This window comes from Pseudorasbora parva, chromosome 13, assembly GCF_024679245.1.
Source record: "Pseudorasbora parva isolate DD20220531a chromosome 13, ASM2467924v1, whole genome shotgun sequence".
NCBI lineage: Eukaryota > Metazoa > Chordata > Actinopteri > Cypriniformes > Gobionidae > Pseudorasbora > Pseudorasbora parva.
Genome location: NC_090184.1, coordinates 42,967,531 through 42,987,250, shown reverse-complemented (window position 1 = coordinate 42,987,250; position 19,720 = coordinate 42,967,531). Strand labels below are relative to the sequence as shown.

Sequence of the window (19,720 nt, the reverse complement as noted above, 5' to 3'; positions counted from 1 at the left end):
TGAATAACCCAGCCAGAAATCAATCATACACTGTAATAAAAAAATTAGATGCACGATAAATTAGCTGTCATATCAGTATCGGCCAATTAATGTTCATTTTAATGAATGTTATCATTTTTCATGTTAGCCGATAAATAATGTACTGTTCAACATGATGGTTTTGAATTGCTTGAAATCACGTTATAAATATAGGCGATAAGAATTATTAACAACCAAAAATTTGGTTTTCGATTTATCGGCCAATATACTGGTCATCAGCGAAAATCGATGCATCTCTAAAAAAGTTGTGGCCTAAATTCAAGTACGATCCCAAGTCATTTAAACTTAAATTACATTAAACTGACTTAAAAAAAATGAGTCGAGAGCTTATTTTTTGCCAGCTTTATGATCTAGGTCCTGAACAGTGCTTGGCTTTATCATATGAATAAACAGAGATAATATATATATAAAAAACTGATTAAACATTTTAGAAGTGAAATGTAAACAGTATTCTATACAACTTAGATCCACATATGCTTTGTAAAAATATTAGCCGTATTAAACAAGAAATGCACTGAAAATGCAACACATTTCCTGTTGTTTAGTGTCTTGGTTTTTGTCAGTTCTTGTAGACTGTGTATGTGTGTGTGATTTCTAAGCGGAAAACCTCTTGTGACTAGTAGAGTACAAACCTGGAATTTATTATAATAATTATTTTAAATGGTTGAACAGTGGAGCATTTGGAATGCAACTTTATTACGGCCCATGTGAAATATATGGTCACCCAGTCACACATACCTGGATGTTTGGCACTCGCCGACATCCGCCGAATGGAAGCAGAAACGCTGGGAAGCTCCTGTTTTCAGGCACTTCAACACGTCGGCCTCGATACAATGTTTCCCAGTGCAAACAAGGCCTTCAGTGAACATTAGGTCAGTGACTCTCCACGTCTCTGGTTTCTCTCGCCGCTGTTTGTTGAAGTGAGTGTGACTGGGGTAGTGGAGTGGTCTGGCGTGCTGCCCGCCGCTCGGGCTCCTGGAGGGCTGGCAGAACGGGGTTGTAATGGGCTTACGATGGGTGCCAAAGCCAGCCAGCCACCGTGGAAGCCAATGTGGTGCCCAGATGTACAGCGCACTCCCACAAAAAGCCACACGATGAAGGCTTTAATAGAGAGAGAGCCTGCTATTTAAAACACACTACAGCTTTTTTGGAAATAGCTGGTCCAATAAACTTTAATATGGAATATTATGACTTTGCAGAATCCGAGGCTCATCACACCCGTTTGGATGTTTGTGACGTTCTCCAGTGAAGTCTTTATTGTTATGTTATGGCTACACCCAGATCTTTTCCAAAAGCTTGTTTTCTTTGTGCTTGAGCTGCATAGATCTGACCTGGCCAATTGAAACTTTCAACTCACATTCAATAAGAAACGCTTCTAAACTGCTGAGATTAGAGGTTAAATAGCAGACAAGTTCACTATACCAATCCCTGCTTGCGTTTACTTGGAAAATCTTACAATAAAAGAAACAAAAATACATTTATAACTTGGGTAACACATTTTAATAAGGTCCATTTGTTAATAGGAACCAACAATGAAAAATTATTCTAAAGCATGTATTAATCTTAATTTGAACATTTACTAACACCTTATTAAAATCTTAAGTATTTTGTAATATTATTTAATGGACCCAAGCTGACATGAACTGACTAACAATAAGCAATATGTATGTTAGTGTTGATTAATCTTTGTTAACATTAGCTAATGCAAATATAACTCATCATTATTCATGTTAGACAATGCTTTAACTAATGGGACCTTATTGTAAAGGGATACCATATTCTTATTGTGATGTTGGCTGATAAACATTTCTCAAATAAAATAAATAAATAAAATAAAAATAATCACAAAACATGCGCAATTATAGTAGCAGATGGTAATTTCATGGTACTTTAATATATACTGTGATACTGAATGATCACCGTTCTTAAAATATGGTATTTACATGTTACTTTAAAGAAAGTTGGGATGGGAAAAGGACCAAATAACATGCTACTTTTTTTGGGTAGATTTCAGATTCATTGTCATGTAACTTAATCACGAAAAATAAAAATAATTGCACGCGCATGTCAAAAAGCATACAGCTAAATGTCATTTTCTCCCCATATATACACTACATTTACATTATACTTCAAGAATACCTTGTATTGCAATGGGAAATGTCTGAAAAAGCTATAAAGCTGTAAGCTTGCATATTTTAGCAGACATGTAGTGTATATATAGTACATTTGATATGGTACTTCAAGAAAACCTTTGGTATTGGAATGGGGAATTCCCCGAAAACATGGTAATAACATGTTACTATTTTGGGTTGGTTATTGGAGAAAAATAATTATTGCATGTGTAAGTCAAAAAGTATAGCTAGATGTAATTTTCTCCTTCATATAAGCAATGCCTCCTAAGCAGTGATGACAGGAGATCCGCTCTGTGGAAGCAGCAATGTTTTTAGCCCTTGCTCGCTGCATCGCTCATATCTTTGCCCAGGGCAAAGGATGGTCATTGCCTTTGGCTACGAAACCCTCAGCCCTTGGCAAATCAACAGTCCACCCCTGTTCAGAGCAGACTGACTTCAGTCAACAACAAACTTAGCCTTAGTCTGGGTCAGGCTTCGCACAGATCGGCTACAAGATGCATTTAACCGTCCTCATGTAGCTGCTGGCAGACATACTCACTGTCGATTACAAGCTTAAGTTCATCTTAGATTCGCTAAAAATAAATTCCCAATCAATCTCATATAAACACTTACAGGATGCCCAAAAGCACTGTTATGGGTCCTGCACACTGTGCGATTTTTCAAAATCCTTTGCGAATGTTGATTGTCAGACAGTTCGAACATGATTCCCGATGTGAGCCATGTCACAGTGTAAGATCTCAGTTGTCATTAATATCAGACTGTACGATAGTCAAGGTGCGCTAAAAACGGACGCATGCAAGAAAACTCATCTGGTGTGATCAACAATGAATGATGCGTTTGGTGACAGCTAACTGCATTACACGCGGGACTGAAATGGAGGCTACAAAGAAATCTCGAGCTCTCGTTTTGGTCAAAATTTGTCTTGAAAAACGGAGATATTTGACGATCGCCGTAGGAGAAGTCCACTGCAGGATTGTGCACAAAATCTTGTGACACTGCCAGAATTTCGTCTGAAGTAAAATTTGATCGCAGTGGTCATTAATCGGCTGCCCGTGAACATGTCAAACTAACGACCAAAGACGTCAGATTTTAGCCTAGGATCAGAGGAATCTTTTAGGATGCAAAATTCATCTCAGATGGCCAAATCGTGGACAAAATCGCACAGTGTGCACCCGGCTTTAGTCAACTACGGTTGCAAGTTCAGTCGTTATATGCATAGTTTAAAGAGGGCTTTGTACAATCCCAGCTGAGAAATAGGGCCTTATCTAGCAAAACGATTGTTCATTTTCAAGAAAAAATGAAAATGTACTTTTTAACCCTGAATGCTCGACTTCGGTGTTGTGCTTCTTCGTGATGTGTGACGATCATCACGTCGGAAAAGTCTAGACTGTGACGTAGGTTGAAGTACCGACCCAGTATTAAAATTAACATGCAAAGACTGAATCAAACACCCCTTTACAAAAATAAAGGTAAAATAACGATGTCGGACAATTTTGAAGTTGAAGGAGAACATGAGATGGAGTTTTTCGCCACTATGTCGGTACTTCCACCTGTCACGGCCGTGACCTTTCCGACATGATGACGGAAAGCACAACACAGAAATTGAGTATTCGTGGTTAAAAAGTATAGAAATGTTTATTTTTTCTTGAAAATGAATGGTCGTTTCACTAAATAAAACCCTATTCCTCATCTGGGCCTCTGAAGACCTTCACATTTGTTTGCCATTGAAATCCATTATCAGGGTATATACAGCAATCCTTAAGTTAAATTTACTACTTTTTAATACCTTTTTTACTACCTTCAGAATATTTTTTAAAACCATCACGACACTGAACTGCAAGTGTTAATCAGCGACCTTTCTATTATTTACACAGATTTTGACATATATAACACAAAAAAAAAAATAGATTTAGAATCGACACCAGGAGGAAATCTGTTGTAAGTTATCATTCAGACACAGTAAAATACATCTCAACATTCACAAAGGTTGGTTGAGGAGAAGCATTACTGCATACACATTTGATTTAAATTAATAATTGGTAATTCAGCAATTAAATCATTTTTTTTCCAACAACAAAACCTGAGCCAAATATTACATTTCTATAACTGTGATAAGTTGTTGAATTGAACAAAATACTAAAAACTATTGCTGTCAATCGATTAAAAACTTTAACTAGATTAATCACACATTTTTTTCTGTGACAAATCGCAATTAAAAAGAAATGTTTGTGTACGTTTTTAATATATTTTTTAATATAATAATTTCACAGTTAATTAAATTAATGTAGAAACAACATAAAGACAGTATATTTTAAATACTTGTTTAGATGGCATCTTTTTATGAATGAAGGCCAGTTGCCTATTACTGATATTAATACAGTGACTGATTAAAAAAAAAAAAAAAAAGTACATTTATTATTAGGCTTCAAAAATATAACAGTTTTTAATTTAAGTAAACTTAAAACAATGCTAACATAAACCCATAATAAAGGGTCATGTTTACTCCTGCCCTTCCTGTCTTAACAGTTAGGAAATATACAGAAATTTAATACAGTTATCAAAGTTATCTGCAGTCTGCACTGGATAAACTATAAATTAAATAGTTAATCCTTATTAAAGCTACAAAAGTTTAGTCAAGAGCAGCGAGTCATTTTCTCTGTTCCCTTTGTTCTTTAACTTTACTGACAGGAAGCTTTATTGGCTGCTGTCCCTTTAAGAGCAGACAGACACGCGGATCTCACTGTTTATATGGATCGTGCCTCATTCTCTCACAACTCTTTTTGTTCATTTTAGACTTTATATAAATCATTTAAGATTGCTCTTATGAGGATAGTCGTTGAAGATATGCCTTGAAGCAAGTCTAAAATAAAACGTAAGCCAGCCCCTTCTGTTGAGCGCGCTGTGCTCTGAGATGATGCCGAACGACCGCTGAATATGACGTCAGCATCAAACATACGCTGAGCCGGAGACGAAAGATCTTTGATTATGTGCCCAGATATGCTCAAGCCCATATTTAAACGAACTAACCAGAATAGGACACCTGATAGTCTGAAAAAATAATACCTAATTTGGAAAAAAATAATACCTCTGAGACCATATTTAACACTTTTAATGGCCTTAAATTTGACAATTTGGATTTATCACTTTTTCATACTTTTTAAAACCCCGCGGACACCCCAATTATATAGAGAAAAGTCATGGAATGTTTTCCTCACTTGTGAAGAAAGAAAGAAGACTGAAGAAAGAAAGACATGAACATCTTGGATGAGAAGGGGGTGAGTAAAATATCAGCAAAATTTTCATTTTGAAGTGAACTAACCCTTTAACGAGTCTGTGTCCCATAGTTCCAACGAACATTGGCAAAGTTGTGCGTTTTAACCCTTAAATGCTAGCCTGGATGCCAGCCGAACTTAGCCCCGCCCACAAAATTTGTAGGTCGGGCAGTTCGGTCTGACGTCGCTCCATAGAGGTGTGATTATCTCAGAAACTGTTCGGACCAATGAAATCATCAGGGCGGGCTTTAGCCGATGACGGACAGATGATCAACAGTAACGTAATCATCACGTCATCAAAGGGGCTTGGATTATATTTGTTCGAATCCTAAACGGAGAGCTTGTTCGTATCTGCATCACCTTCACAATTTCTCTCAGAAATGATGATCATGTTGGGTAAGTGCTCTGTGTATCATTAAATTATTATTATTTTTTTACAACACCGGCTAAGATCGTTTATTCCAGCGCACGTGCAGACATGGTTGCCAAGTTTATATATCTATATTCATCGTTCTTGGTCTGAATGGAACTTTACTGATTTTTTTTATTCTCATAAGATTATTGCACTTCACCTTGCTTATCAAAATGACTGAAATCAGTTGATTATAGACTTTCATGTGCTTCACTACTGGTGAGTTGCTGCCCACGTAGAGGCTCTGAATCATTCAGATCAGGTGCCAGGTTTGTTAAGGCCGTGTTACGTGTGTGGAGTAGGGTTGGGAACCGAGAACCGGTTCTTATGCAGAACCGATACTGATTTTTGAAAAATACCGGAACCGCGCGAAATTCCTGAGTGTCGGTTCCGAAAACGGTTCTGGAGCAATGTGTGTGCGAAGCGCTGGGAGCATAGCCGCGAGCCGCACTCCCGCTCTCTCTCTCTCTCTCTCTCTCTCTCTCTCACACGCGCACACACGCACACACGCACACACACACACTGTCTTAGCGCTGCCGCCTCCCTTCCCCTCACGTCACTTTTTTAAAATCCCCCACAGCGCGAGTCCCGCAAACGCGGCGCCGAGGAGCTTGCTTGTAATCCGAGGACCATGGCTCATTAGTTTCGAAATGGTTTGGGTACAAGTTGATCGCGTTGAAAATAAAGGCATTTGTCTAGCGTTATGAGGTCATTTGAAACATTGCCGCGGCTCATTTAAGAAAATGACAGCTCTGAAGAGACGCCGCTTTAGTTCGAGGTAAGTTAGTGCTAACAATAATAAAGAAAGACGATCAACACCTTATGTGTTACCACTGAAATGTAGATATTATATTTCCAAATGTAAGCCCATCTTATGCGGAATGACGCTTCATACTGTCGTCTGCTCTGGCTCTAACCTTGAGTGTTTTAGTCTATTTACTTTTTGCAAACCTTGTGAGCGCGCAAACGCTGCGACCTCGCCCCAAATGTTTTTATTGGTTTATTAAGTACAAACAGGAGAGTTATGAAAAATTGAGTGCGAGGGATATGTTCAATCACACAAAAAGATTTTATAATGAGACGGCTAACTGTAGTAGCGTTTAGTCCACTGTCTAATAGCCTAAGTTAATTTAGAGATCACTTTTTTTTTTTAACCGACAACTTTGATCGGTTAACGTTGATACGGTCAACCATGGGTCAAACGGTCATCGGTTAACATCCCTAAAACAGAGAGAGAAAATGTAATAAGACAATTTCAGAGGTGTAAATTTGAACATGTTTATTTTAATTTCCATAAATTCCATATGGCTCGATTAATCCTGTAATATATGTATAGTACAGGACTTTTTTTTTGACATTGCCAACCTGTAAATTCATTTGAGAGCAAGTAATAAACACAAAAAAGGATTGTTTAAAGTTGCGTATTGTGCCTTTTTCCTTTACCACTATTTGTTTAATAATTTTAATGGAACCGGAATCGGAACCGGAATCGTTAGGCGGAATCGGAACCGGAACCGGAACCGGAACATTTCTCACGATTCCCAACCCTAGTGTGGAGGGTATTTTTTTACCTGTTTGCACTGCTCGGGCTCCTTAAACTTTTAGCATACGTGAGCGTGCCTGCGCTCCGGCCGGACTGGTGGGCATCATTAAACAGACAGCATTCGTATTTCCTCTGCCAGTCATTCTCCAGCTCTGAGGGGAGTCCGCAGCCCCAAAACGCTTTCATCCGCAGAACACGCCACCACCTTGACTCGGGCATTCACAACATACAACATGTCAGAACCTCCACGCCAAAAACATGCTGAACCACAGCCCAGCTGTGCCTGCGGCTGGGAAACACACACACACACACACACCAACCACTAGCGGCGGCATTCTGAACACTTGCATTATGTCAATTATTAAGGAATGTTCTCATTATATATTTATCATGTGGTGATAAGCAGTAAACACTCTGGCCTGTATGTGTAAAGAGAAGAGAGTGATATTCCATTACAGCACATTAAATAAACATGTCATGATCAATTATTGATCTTCGTCTAAGTTCATTAATGTGGTAGTGTAAAGTGTTTAAATCTTAGTCATACTGAGCATATGGCTGTGAGATGCGGCCAGTCTGCTGCTTTTAGTCAGTGATGTAATTATTTGATCAGGTGTTTAAAAACACCAGTAGTGTGTAACGGATACTTTGCATAAGGATGAGGTGAATATGACATCACTACACCTTCTACAAAATGGAAGGCATTTGCGTTGCTCATGCAAACAGATATACGATATAAATGTTTTTCTTTCCACAAGAATGCTTCTTTTGGACTTTCCCTGCGCTTCCAACATCTCCAGCTATATTTGCAAAATAATTAAATCCACAAAACATAAGAAAATGAAATAAAAGCCATAGCACTGGTGTTTTAAAACGAGGCAAAATCCTCATATTTTTTATATATATTAAAACGAAAATTTACGCCCGTTACACTTAATTTTCCTGGTTAAATAAACATTACATAAAAAAGAGACCAAATACAATTCTATTTTGTAATTTTACACCAACTATATAATGTTCTATGTATTAAAACCAAGTATAAATTTCATCGTTATAGGTTTTCAAGCATTTTTACTCTTATTCCAAAATAATAACTTAAGGCAGTAACAATTTAAACAATACATAAGACTTATGAACTAATGTTCAGCTTTTTTTTTATATTATCAACACATTTTCAGCAGTCATCAAGCCTGTACATGATGTAGGCCTACATTTAATTCCGATTACAATTACCAATTACCCCCATCAAACCATGGATAGTAAAACAAATTGGTATGACCCACCTTCAAAAGTGAAGACGCCAATGTCCCAATATGGCACTGACTTCTTGCGCTGATTAGTAGTGAGCATGAAGTAGAGCCACGGTATCAAGGCACAGCCCACACTCCCACAGAATCGCTTAGTACAGTTTAGTGAAGAAAAACGTATTACGTTTGTAAGAAATAAACAGTTATGGAAATGTAGAAATTAAAGTTAAGCTCCAATCTTCTCCAGAAAATCCCCCAAAAAGTTGGTGCCACAGTGACTACCGTACTATACTCATAAAAGCTGTCAATCAGGCCACACTTTGTTTTTTCGTGGGCGGAGCCTACCTGGTGCCAGAAAATGACAGTTCTGTAGTAGCACTTAATGTAAGCCACATAAACCTAAACAATTCGATTGCCATTGTTTATTTTTTGCACAATCATTTGAATATACTCCCGGGTTTCTACTGATACAAAGCCTTATGCTAAATCGCTGAAGTAACCCTTTAAATATTAAGACCCTCTTTTTTGTATTCCGATTCTGACATTCAAAGGCACAACGATGCATGTTTTCTCTTATTCTGTGGATTTAGCCCATTTTCCTTGACTTATTACCACTGTTTTTCTGCCACCACTATGTGCATACAGCTGCAAGTGACGTAACCGGTCTATAGCATCAAAACTAAAACCAAACTTATTTCGAAAAAAAATAAAATAAAATAAAATAAACGCTCAAGCTTACATCAACGGCATACAAACTATCTGAAATGACAGAAACCATCTTTGGAAAAAAAAAAATTTGGAGTGCAAGTTGATTGTTTATTTTGTCTCATGTCCCATTCGATTACAATGAGAGGGCTGGGTTTAAAACTCGATGGGCTCAGGGGAGGCAAGACAGACACAGCGTCTTACCTTTGAATAGTAGATACATGATACCTAAATAGTGGCCATTTGTAGCTATATCAGCATTAAATAGTCGTTGTGTAAAGAGCAAGCTCTGTAAACTAAAATTAAACAGGCAATTTTCTGAATTCATATTATATTTCAACATATAATGGAATTTATAAATATTACAATTTCTCTTAAAGAAATGTTTAAATATGTACTTTAAATATCAAACTAAGCATCCATTTCATATAACGACCAGTTTATGAGAACAAAATTCATTAACACGAGCACCGTGTGACTCAACTAAGTATCAGTTAGTACGGCCCCAAGGCTGAGGCCAGGGCTTGCTAATCGCCTCTTGCCCCATTGTGTCCGAGTGGACTTGAGTGTAATACATTATGAAAATGAGAACGAGCATGGCTACGTGTTCCTGAGGTCATTATGTGACCGTTTAGCTCTATTTAGGACTCTTCTGGCCAACCCTCAGGCCCTTGTCTTCTCTAGGCTAGCCACTAATTAGCATGAGTAACCTCCTGTGCTTGAGCAACAAAATGGCTCTCGCCAACGTAATCGCATTCATTTGATGGCTGAAGAGCCGTGGCGAGATGAAATTAGAGCGATTAATTAGGGGTTGACGCGCCGCCAAAGGTTTTCAATTTTGCGTTGTCACATCAATAACGGATATCTCCTTCTTGACCACACAGGAACGGCCTAAAGGAAATGGACGCATGGGGAATTACCAACAATTATGACCAATTAGTCATTCCCATCTCCAGACAGGACAATGGGAGCCAATGGAAGCATTTAAGTGGCGAGTCCTCTCCACATCTTTCTGACAAATTTAACTTGAGATGAAAATCCCCACTATCTGGTTTTATTCATTATTATAAAGTTTTTGAATCGTAAGACGATTCCCTTCACTTGTGAAAAGTGCTTAATTATAGTGAACGTGCTCAGATCTTATAAATATATTTTAAACACTGTACCTGCAGATAATATAATATTAATGAAATAAAAGGTTGTTTAAGTAAGTTCACTTTCATGATTAACACACTTAAGTGCACTTTTAAAAAGCACACTTTAAAATAAGGCCAAATTAAACGTTTTACTTTAAAGTGCATTTTAAATCATGTTTTAACAGTAAAACTAAAGCACATGTAAAGTACAGGATTAAAACTGTAGTGCGTTGATATTGATATTACATCACGTTAAGTGCATTAAATTGCAACTTCACCACTAAATATGTGAAATCACAAATATATTTCAATACATGACATTCAAGTTCCACACTATATTGCATTGATTTATATTTGAGTTTGCTATAAATGCTTGTCAGTACATTCAACGTTATCAATATTTCAAAGACACTATAAGTAATTATGAAATTACATCTAAAGATGTATTTAAGTGGGTCAAAAGTGCTCTAGAGAATACTGACAACAGCCGTAAAAAAGTCAAATTTTGCCATGTTTCTGGAGTAAAAGGACCCATAACTCAGGATAGGAAAGATATACAAATCCCTTATTAAAAGCCTTCAGAATATAGTTAAGTATAAAACTGGAAAAGTTGGTGCTTCCAGGTGCTACTGAAGTTGATATATCCGACTCTGGGTGTGAGAAAAAACTACCTTAAGCACAAAAAAACAACAGTCACAAAAACTGCAAATGTGTGAGACCCAAGCGGCAACCTCCCTCAGTTTCTGCTGAAGCCAATACGAAAGTGACTTGTTCACAATGCCCGATTTTAGCCCCAATTTTGACTCGCCAACAGGATTCCAAAACCTGAGACAAATGCCCGAAATCATATGCAAATCGGTTGCTCTTGCACGCGATTGACAATCATGCAGTGTGAATGCTCAAAGACGCGATCAGAGAGAATCGCAGATGAGTCGCCCGTGAGATAATTGGCATTCTAAATATCTGGACTTGTTGGTGATTCAAAATCCTACTGTGTGAAATGTGTTCTTACTGAAAAATTTTTTTTACCGACAGCCAAGGGAGAGCAAGATACAGGACAGCGGGAGGTTCGGGGAGGAGTTATAGACCAGAATATCAGTAGGCTATTTTACCGTATTTTCCGGACTATAAGTCACACTTTTTTTCATAGTTTGGCTGGTGCTGCGACTTATAGTCAGGTGCGACTTATAGGGCTGGGCAAAAAAATCAATTTTTTCAACAGCTTCCGGTGCGTTGTCGCCTTTATAATGCTGTTGTGAAATGCTAGTAATACTAAAAATCTGGGGAACCATTTGATGTGACAACACACACACACACACACACGAGCACACAACCGCTAAAAATAGATCACATACCCGCGAATGCTTGCCTTGCATTAGGATCACAATTGAGCAGTCACTTAAGTTAAGCACGTTAGCCATTATAGACATATTCAAATTATAGTCCATATACAGCGCAGGATCAATAATTCAAACCCTAATAGCTTATATTTAGGGCCGGGACTTTAACGCGTTAATTAAGATTAATTAATTACGTGACTTTAACGCGTTAATTAATTACGCAAAAAAATAAAAAATTTAACCGCATTTATTTTTGCACCGCGGAACGTTTTTCAATGAATCAGTTTCGACGGACCGATTATACTGGAACACCAACTAGCGCTCCGGAGTCAAGACAACAACAAACCATGGGTGCGTCTCAATCCGCTCCCTAGTTCAGTAGTCAGGGCACTGATCAGGGAGTCAGCCCATTGACTTATGTCTTGATCAGTGCCCTGACTAGGGAACTATGGAGCTGATTGAGACGCAGGGCATGAGTGAACATGAACGAAGAAGCTGATGAGACCGCTTTGCTCGGCCCCGTGGATGGGAAATTTTGTTTTAAAAAACGAAAGAATGGAAGCGTCGTCAAGAGCACGGTTGTGTGCAAGCTATACAACAAGGAATTTGCGTATCACCACAGCACATCGAGCCTCAAATATCACAAATATGCTTTTGCTACACTTAATGGCAAACATTGCGCTGGTCTGCTGGACTGAAATAAATAAACAATATTTTGTTGATTAAGCTTATGTATTCAGTCATTATTCAATGGTATACTAAAAATACATGTGAAAAATTACTTCTCATTGTTCTCAGGTAAAATATTTATATGCGATTAAAATGCGATTAATTTCGATTAATTAATTACAAAGCCTCTAATTAATTAGATTAATTTTTTTAATCGAGTCCCGGCCCTACTTATATTATAAACAGATTTTTTTTTAGAATAAAGTTGCATCAAAGTTGTATTTAACAATTGTATGGATTTGAAATATAGAGATGCGTTCTGTTTTAATGTAGGCTACTCATGTGTACCTAAAATAAAAAGTTTAATACACAGGTTTGTGGCTCTTCATTTCTTTTTAATTACCCATTTATGTTCACTGTTCTTTTTTTTTATAAATACCTAGTATTTGCATTAAGTCTACATTCATTTGAGTTGAATGGAGAATCCAAAATCGAATCGAAATCGAAAATCGAATCGAAATCGAATGGAGAATCGAAATCGAATCGATATCGAATCGAATTGGAACATCTGAATCAATACCCAGCCCTAGCGACTTATACATCAAATTTAATTCATACTGACTGACAAGAATAAACATATAGCCGCGAGAGGGTGAGCTATGCTGCTCCTGTAGCATACCCCTGAAAAAAATTACTGAAAACAGAAAAAAACTTAAAGGCAACAACTTAGAAAGACTGAACACAAACAAAATGCCCCAATAAAGAAAATCTTATTCTGCAAATTACAAACTGCATGTAGTAAAATATGCACCCGAGAACGATTCACACAGCGTTCGTCTCGCGCGGCTGAGCCTCTCCCGGCAGAGAGTTCAGGCATCTGTGGACTCGTTCCTCCAGCTCTGGCCATCTCGCTTACAGTCCGCGATTAGCTACAGTTAAAGTAACGTCTGCTTTTCACCAGTCCCTCATAAGTTTCTCACTCACTTCAAACTTTCTTTCTTCTGCTTGGTTATGCACAGTGAGCAGGCACGAGCAGGTGCATGCATGCGCGTGCGGCTCCCGCTCTGCTTCTGCCCTAATGCGACTTACAGTCCAGTGCGACTTATATATGTTTTTTTCCTCCTTATGACGCATTTTTTGAGCGACTTATACTCCGGAGCGACTTATAGTCCGGAAAATACGGTAATAGATAGATTTAAAATTCTATCAAACAGAAACAAAACACAAACATTGGCTTGACCGGCCACAACAGCAACACATTGCAAAATTATTTATGTACCCAACAATCTACTCTGCCATAATCTTTTTTTATTTTTCTCCTTTTCGCTGCAAGTCAACGCACAGAGAATTTGGAGAGGCAAACGTTCTGCAGTTTACCATAGTTAATAACAATTCCAGTCTTGCACGACAACTCCAGTTGTTTACTTGTCACATCACACGTGTTTGGTTGGAAATGTTTGGAAACGTAGTTTGTGCACCGGAGAGTTTTATTTTTAGCGATTGTTGTCCTTCACCTCTACAGTCATGCAGTGTGAAACCTCCTGTCGCCGATCCATGGTGCAGTGTGAACACAGAAGACTGAATAATGCCCCAGATACAGTGGCGTAACTTACTAATGATGGGCCCCAGTGCAGGCTATGGGCCCCCTGGGCTGCACCCTAACTTAGCCTATGTAACACTTTAGGTTTAGGTTTCATTTCTATATCAGGATATCGGTTGTTTATTATTATATACAAATCAAATATTAATGGCTTATTCTGTGTCACCATAATGTAGGGCCTACATCCCTTAATCATAAAAAAGACACTCTTTTATAATCCCTAAGATTCCAAATGTGAGTTATTTAGGGGGGTTCGGGGGAAAATTTAGATTTTCATATGTGCATATGTGCATTTTAAGATGTTCTGAAGGCCAAAAAAGTAGATAATATTACTAGAGACTCATCAAGATGGACATGTTGACATAGGCTACTTTTTGTGTGAGTTTGTCCGTTCAAACGCAAGACTTGAAGAGAACTCAATATTTGCTTGCTGTGAGACTGTGCGCTTTCGGATGAGTGCACAGAGACAGATGTTCTCATTCGCGTCTTCTGGCACTACACGCGGGTGATGATGGTGAAAATGACTGTCCATATTCGAACCTAAGGCAGCACTCGCGTGCATAGAACAAAGTTTATAAAGAGAGACCGTTTTGCCCACGTTTTTCTTTTATAATCGCTGGTGTTAGTGTATCACTGAGGAGCCAGTGCCTGTATCCATCAAGAGAAACATAAACAAAGTATTATTTTCAAGTTACAACCCTATGGTTACAACCCATAGATGTGTCATCAGATGTGAGATGAACCACATCTTTAGACAAGCACACAGGTCGCGGTTTCTGTTTGCGTCATCACATTTCGGACATATTGTTTCGGTGACGAAAGTCTTTCGGCCAAGAATGCACATGGTCCATTTTCGGCCGAATATTTGATGCATCCCTAATTAAAATAATAAATAATAATAATAAATTATATTATGGGCTATTATTTAAACATAAATATTAAACTAAATAGGCTACGTTCCCTTTCGAGAGAGGCTCCTCGTATTACGTATGGGGAAAAACTCCTTTTCTCGAGAATATGAAGCAAAACTTTAATAAAGGTATCCATGTAAAGCGCAGTGCCGCTGAACGGCCATAGCTCAGCGCGAGGAGCGCTCTGATTGGCCGGGCCACGGCAACTGCATGAACCTATGGTGAGGCGGCTGAGAGGAACGAGCCAATGGGGGGCGTTCCAGAAGCCCGCCGAAAAAGGTGCTTATATTTGCATACAGGAGGCTATATAAAGCCCTGATTTCGCCATAGGTGTCAGATTTTATCTCCTTCAGCGATACCTTCGCTGACCTCCGGACGAAGCAACCGCCGTCGAAAAGGCACCAGCGGAACCTGCAGCTGAGGACGACGGACTCCCTCTCCGCCTTCTCTGCTGTTCCAGCTACGCCATCCGGCGATCGTATCCTTTTAAACTCTCTTCTCCTAAAAGAGCGCGGGGCGTTGTTTCAAATGCCTCGCATTTCCTGCGGCTCTTGCAGAGCTCCTCTCCTTGGCGGCGACCGTCACGTCATCTGCGTGGCATGCCTTGGACGGGACCACGCGCAGCTCGCACTCTCTCAGGGCGGCTGCCCCGAGTGCGATGAGATGGCGCTGCAGACCCTTCGGGCTCGCCTCGCCACCTTCGACCAGGTCCCTCCTCCTGCCGCTGGGCCGCGCCGCAAGAAACGCCGCGACCAGAGGCTGCCGGAACGGTCTGGCGACTGCACGCCGGATGACTCCCCGCGTGCCTCGCCATCGCCGGTCACCTTCACCCAGGAGGAACAGCGTCCCTCTCATGCAGCGGCCTGTTCGGTTTCCTTCGGTGGCCCGTCGCCAGAGGATGATGAGGACAGCCTCTCCACAGCCGCTTCTGGTAGCGAGTGGTCAGCTTCTGTCTCGGAGCCCCCCGCTTCGACGCAGACCGCCACGAGCGCCAAATCTAACGTCGACGCGGAACTCATCCGCGTGCTCTCCAGGGCCGTGGAAGACCTCGGGCTCGAGTGGTCCCAGCCCGATGAGCCAACGCGCAGCAGGTTGGACGAGTGGTTCCTGGAAAGCCGCCGCCTCTCTTCTCCTTAGAAGCCCGCGCCTTTCTTCCCTGAGGTACACGACGAGCTTACGAAGTCGTGGAAGTCGCCCTACTCTGCTCGCGCCAGATCCGCCTTTTCCCCAGCGCTCTCCGTTGTCGACGGCGCTAAGGAAAAAGGCTATGAGTCTCTTCCACCCCTCGAGGAGGCTGTCGCCGCGCACCTCTGCCCGCCCTCCTCCTCCAGAGGATGGCAGTCCAGGGCTCAGCACCCGTCCAAGCCCTGCCGCACCACTTCTGCTCTCGCTGGCCGGGCATATGCCTCCGCTGGCCAGGCTTCCGCGGCCCTTCACACCATGGCTGTCCTTCAGGTGTTCCAGGCCAGACTTCTCCGCTCCTTGGATGAGTCTGTCCCCGACTCCGATGTTTTGAAGGACCTCCGCAGCGCGACGGACTTGGCCCTTCGCGCCACTAAAGCCACTGCACAAGCCATCGGGAAAAATATGGCTAACCTGACGGTCTTAGAGAGGCACCTTTGGCTGAATTTGACCGAGATGAAGGACGCGGATAAAGCCTCCTTTTTGGACGCCCCCATCTCCACTACCGGTCTCTTCGGCCCATCAGTCGTGGGTTTCGCGGAGCGTTTCACTGAAGCGCAGAAGGCTTCGCAGGCTATGAGGCATTTCCTGCCTAAGCGCTCCAGCTCGTCTTCAGGCCAGGGACGCTCTCGAGGTAGACCCCCGCCTTCTCAACCCGCTAAGCCGGCAGCGCCACCTTCCCGGCCTCGCTCCTCTTCTGGACCGCGCCAACGTTCCCGCTCCGCGAACCGCAGCAGTCGGCCTGAACGCCGGGGACCTCGACCCAGGATTGTGTTGAACCCCGAGCCTCCGAAGCCGTCCTAGCCGCAGGGATAAAAAGGAGATGGTCAGGTCTCGCCTCGGCCGGACCCCCATCTCTCCCTCCCGGTCTCCCAGTTCCCTGCACCCAGGTGACTGCCGACCTCAGTTTAGCAGCCAACGAGCCCGTTGTCAAACGCACTCGCCTGCACACAAACGCCGTTATCACGGCGACCCAAATAAATCTCAAAAAGAGCTTTTTCTCTGTAGTAAATGTGCCCACACATCAGTCTGCACTCCTAAACTCATTCACCCCTCCCACCCATGCTATAAATGTCCCGGCGCCCACTCCACAGTGCACGCCGCCACACATAAGCACTACCCCCTCTATGTCTCAAGCACAAAATGGCAGCGCTACCGAGTTCCCTCTAGTAGGCGACCCTTATCCGCGCCGGCTCCAGCCGCTATCGTGTCGGGCTCAGGCCTGGCAAGCCATGCCCGGGGTATCAAATTGGGTTATGAACATAGTAAAAAGGGGCTACTCGCTACAGTTCGTTCGCAGGCCCCCGCGCTTTCGCGCCGTGGTCGAGACCTCGGTGAGAAGCAGCGTCAGTCACGTGCTTCGCACCGAGATTTTGAAACTGGTAAAGAAGGGAGCGGTGGAGCCCGTCCCCCCTTCCAAAAGCGAGTCGGGCTTCTACAGCCGATACTTTCTCGTTCCGAAGAAGGACGGAGAGCTCAGGCCCATCCTAGATCTAAGGCATTTGAACAAAGCTCTAATGACTCGCTCGTTCAAAATGCTAACGGTGAAACAGATCCTCGCGCACATTCGCCCTGGGGACTGGTTTTTCACGATAGATCTGAAAGATGCGTACTTTCATGTGCAGGTAGCCCCCCACCACAGGCCATTCTTGAGATTCGCCTTCGAGGGGCAGGCTTATCAGTACACGGTCCTGCCATTCGGCTTATCCCTGGCGCCCCGCACGTTTAAGAAATGTATGGACGCGGCATTAGCCCCGCTCAGGCTGAAAGGGATGCGGGTGCTCAACTACCTCGACGACTGGCTAGTGATAGCCCAGTCTCGAGCAGAACTACTAACACACAGATCCTGGCTCCTCAACCATTTAGACTGTTTGGGTCTCAGGATCAATATCGCCAAGAGCTCGATGTCACCCACTCAAAAGATATCTTTTCTGGGCATTGTTCTAGACTCGAGACTCATGAACGCGCGGCTGACGTCACAGCGCGCGCTATCCGTCCAGAACATGGCGACTTCATTCAAAGCCGGAACTCGCGTTCCCCTGAAACACTTTCAGAGAATGCTCGGCCTTATGGCCTCGGCATCGTCAGTGCTCAGGCTGGGACTGCTACACATGCTTCCCCTCCAGCGTTGGCTACGCGCCCGTGTCCCTCCTTATGCATGGAAATGGGGCCGTTTTCCCGTCAAAGTGAGCCACAGCGTTGTCAAAACTTTGGCTCCTTGGACGAGGACAGAGTGGTATCGGAGGGGCGTGCTTATGGGCACAGTTACGAAGTTGAAAGTGGTCTCGACAGATGCCTCCACTCGGGGGTGGGGAGCCCTGCACGAGGGCAAGCCGACCTCTGGCCTGTGGGCAGAAACAGAAAAGCGGCTGCACATAAACTGTCTAGAGATGAAAGCGGTCGCCTTATCGCTGAGAGCTTTCCTTCCACATATAAAGAACCACCACGTCTTGGTTCGTTCAGACAACATGTCGGTGGTAGCGTACATAAACCGCCAGGGTGGCCTGAGATCATATTCCCTTCACCGCATGGCGAAGCATCTCCTTTTATGGGCAGAGCACAACCTGAGCTCCCTGAGGGCGGCTCACGTGCCAGGTATTCTGAATGTGGGTCCGGATATGTTATCCAGGAGAACCATTCCCCCAGGGGAATGGTCTCTTCACCCGCAAACGGTTCTCTTAATTTGGAACACCTTCGGCAGAGCGAAAGTGGATCTCTTCGCCTCAGAAGACAACACTCACTGCCCAATATTTTTCTCCAAACGCAGGGATGCCCTGGCCCATGTCTGGCCCAGTCTCCCGCTGTATGCTTTCCCCCCGATCGCGATGCTACCACAAACCATCAAGAAAATCAGGGAGACAGCATCCGCGGTGCTTTTAATAGCCCCGCTCTGGAGGAACCGAACGTGGTTCTCCGATCTGATCCAGCTGTCAGACACAGCCCCATGGCCCATTCCGCTGAGGAAAGACCTCCTCACGCAGGCGAAGGGGGGGATCTGGCATCCCAGTCCCGAACTATGGGCCCTCCACGTATGGCCCATCAACTGGTATCGGGAAACCTCTCTGACAGAGTTATGAACACTATAGCGGAAGCTAGAGCCCCCTCGACGAGGCGGCTCTATACTCTGAAGTGGTCAGTGTTTTCTAACTGGTGTGCCGTCCGAAATATCGACGCACGCTCATGCGAAACAACAGAAGTGCTCGCTTTTCTCCAAGAGCTACTGGACGCGGGTCGTTCCCCCTCCACGCTCAAAGTTTATGTCGCCGCCATAGCGGCTAACCACGCTCAGGTCGCGGGACATTCACTAGGGAAAAGTGAGCTCATTGTACGTTTTCTTAAAGGGGCCAGGAGATTGAACCCCCCTCGCCCCCCTTCGGTCCCTATTTGGGACCTCGCGGTGGTTCTAGACGCTATGAAGGGTCCCCCCTTCGAGCCTCTCCAGACCGCGACCATAAAGCTTTTATCATTCAAAACTGCGTTTCTGCTGGCTCTGGCCTCGGTTAAACGTGTGAGTGACTTACACGCACTCTCA

The 19,720-nt window shown here is 42.7% G+C and overlaps 1 protein-coding gene across 4 annotated transcripts in view; it reads right to left on the bottom strand.

Annotated features, from left to right (window-relative positions):
* LOC137039207 (uncharacterized) overlaps positions 1-19,720 on the bottom strand; it is a 31,566-nt gene that overhangs the window by 497 nt on the left and 11,349 nt on the right. For 3 of the 4 annotated variants that reach the window (XM_067414503.1, XM_067414504.1, XM_067414502.1), the window contains exons 4-5: positions 7,427-7,603; positions 778-1,140 (exon numbers count right to left, since the gene is read on the bottom strand). In XM_067414503.1, coding sequence (XP_067270604.1) covers positions 778-1,140; positions 7,427-7,603 — 540 coding nt within the window. Of the gene's footprint in view, positions 1-777; positions 1,141-7,426; positions 7,604-8,681; positions 8,799-19,720 lie in introns of those variants that run through there. The other variant, XM_067414505.1, reaches the window with a different exon arrangement.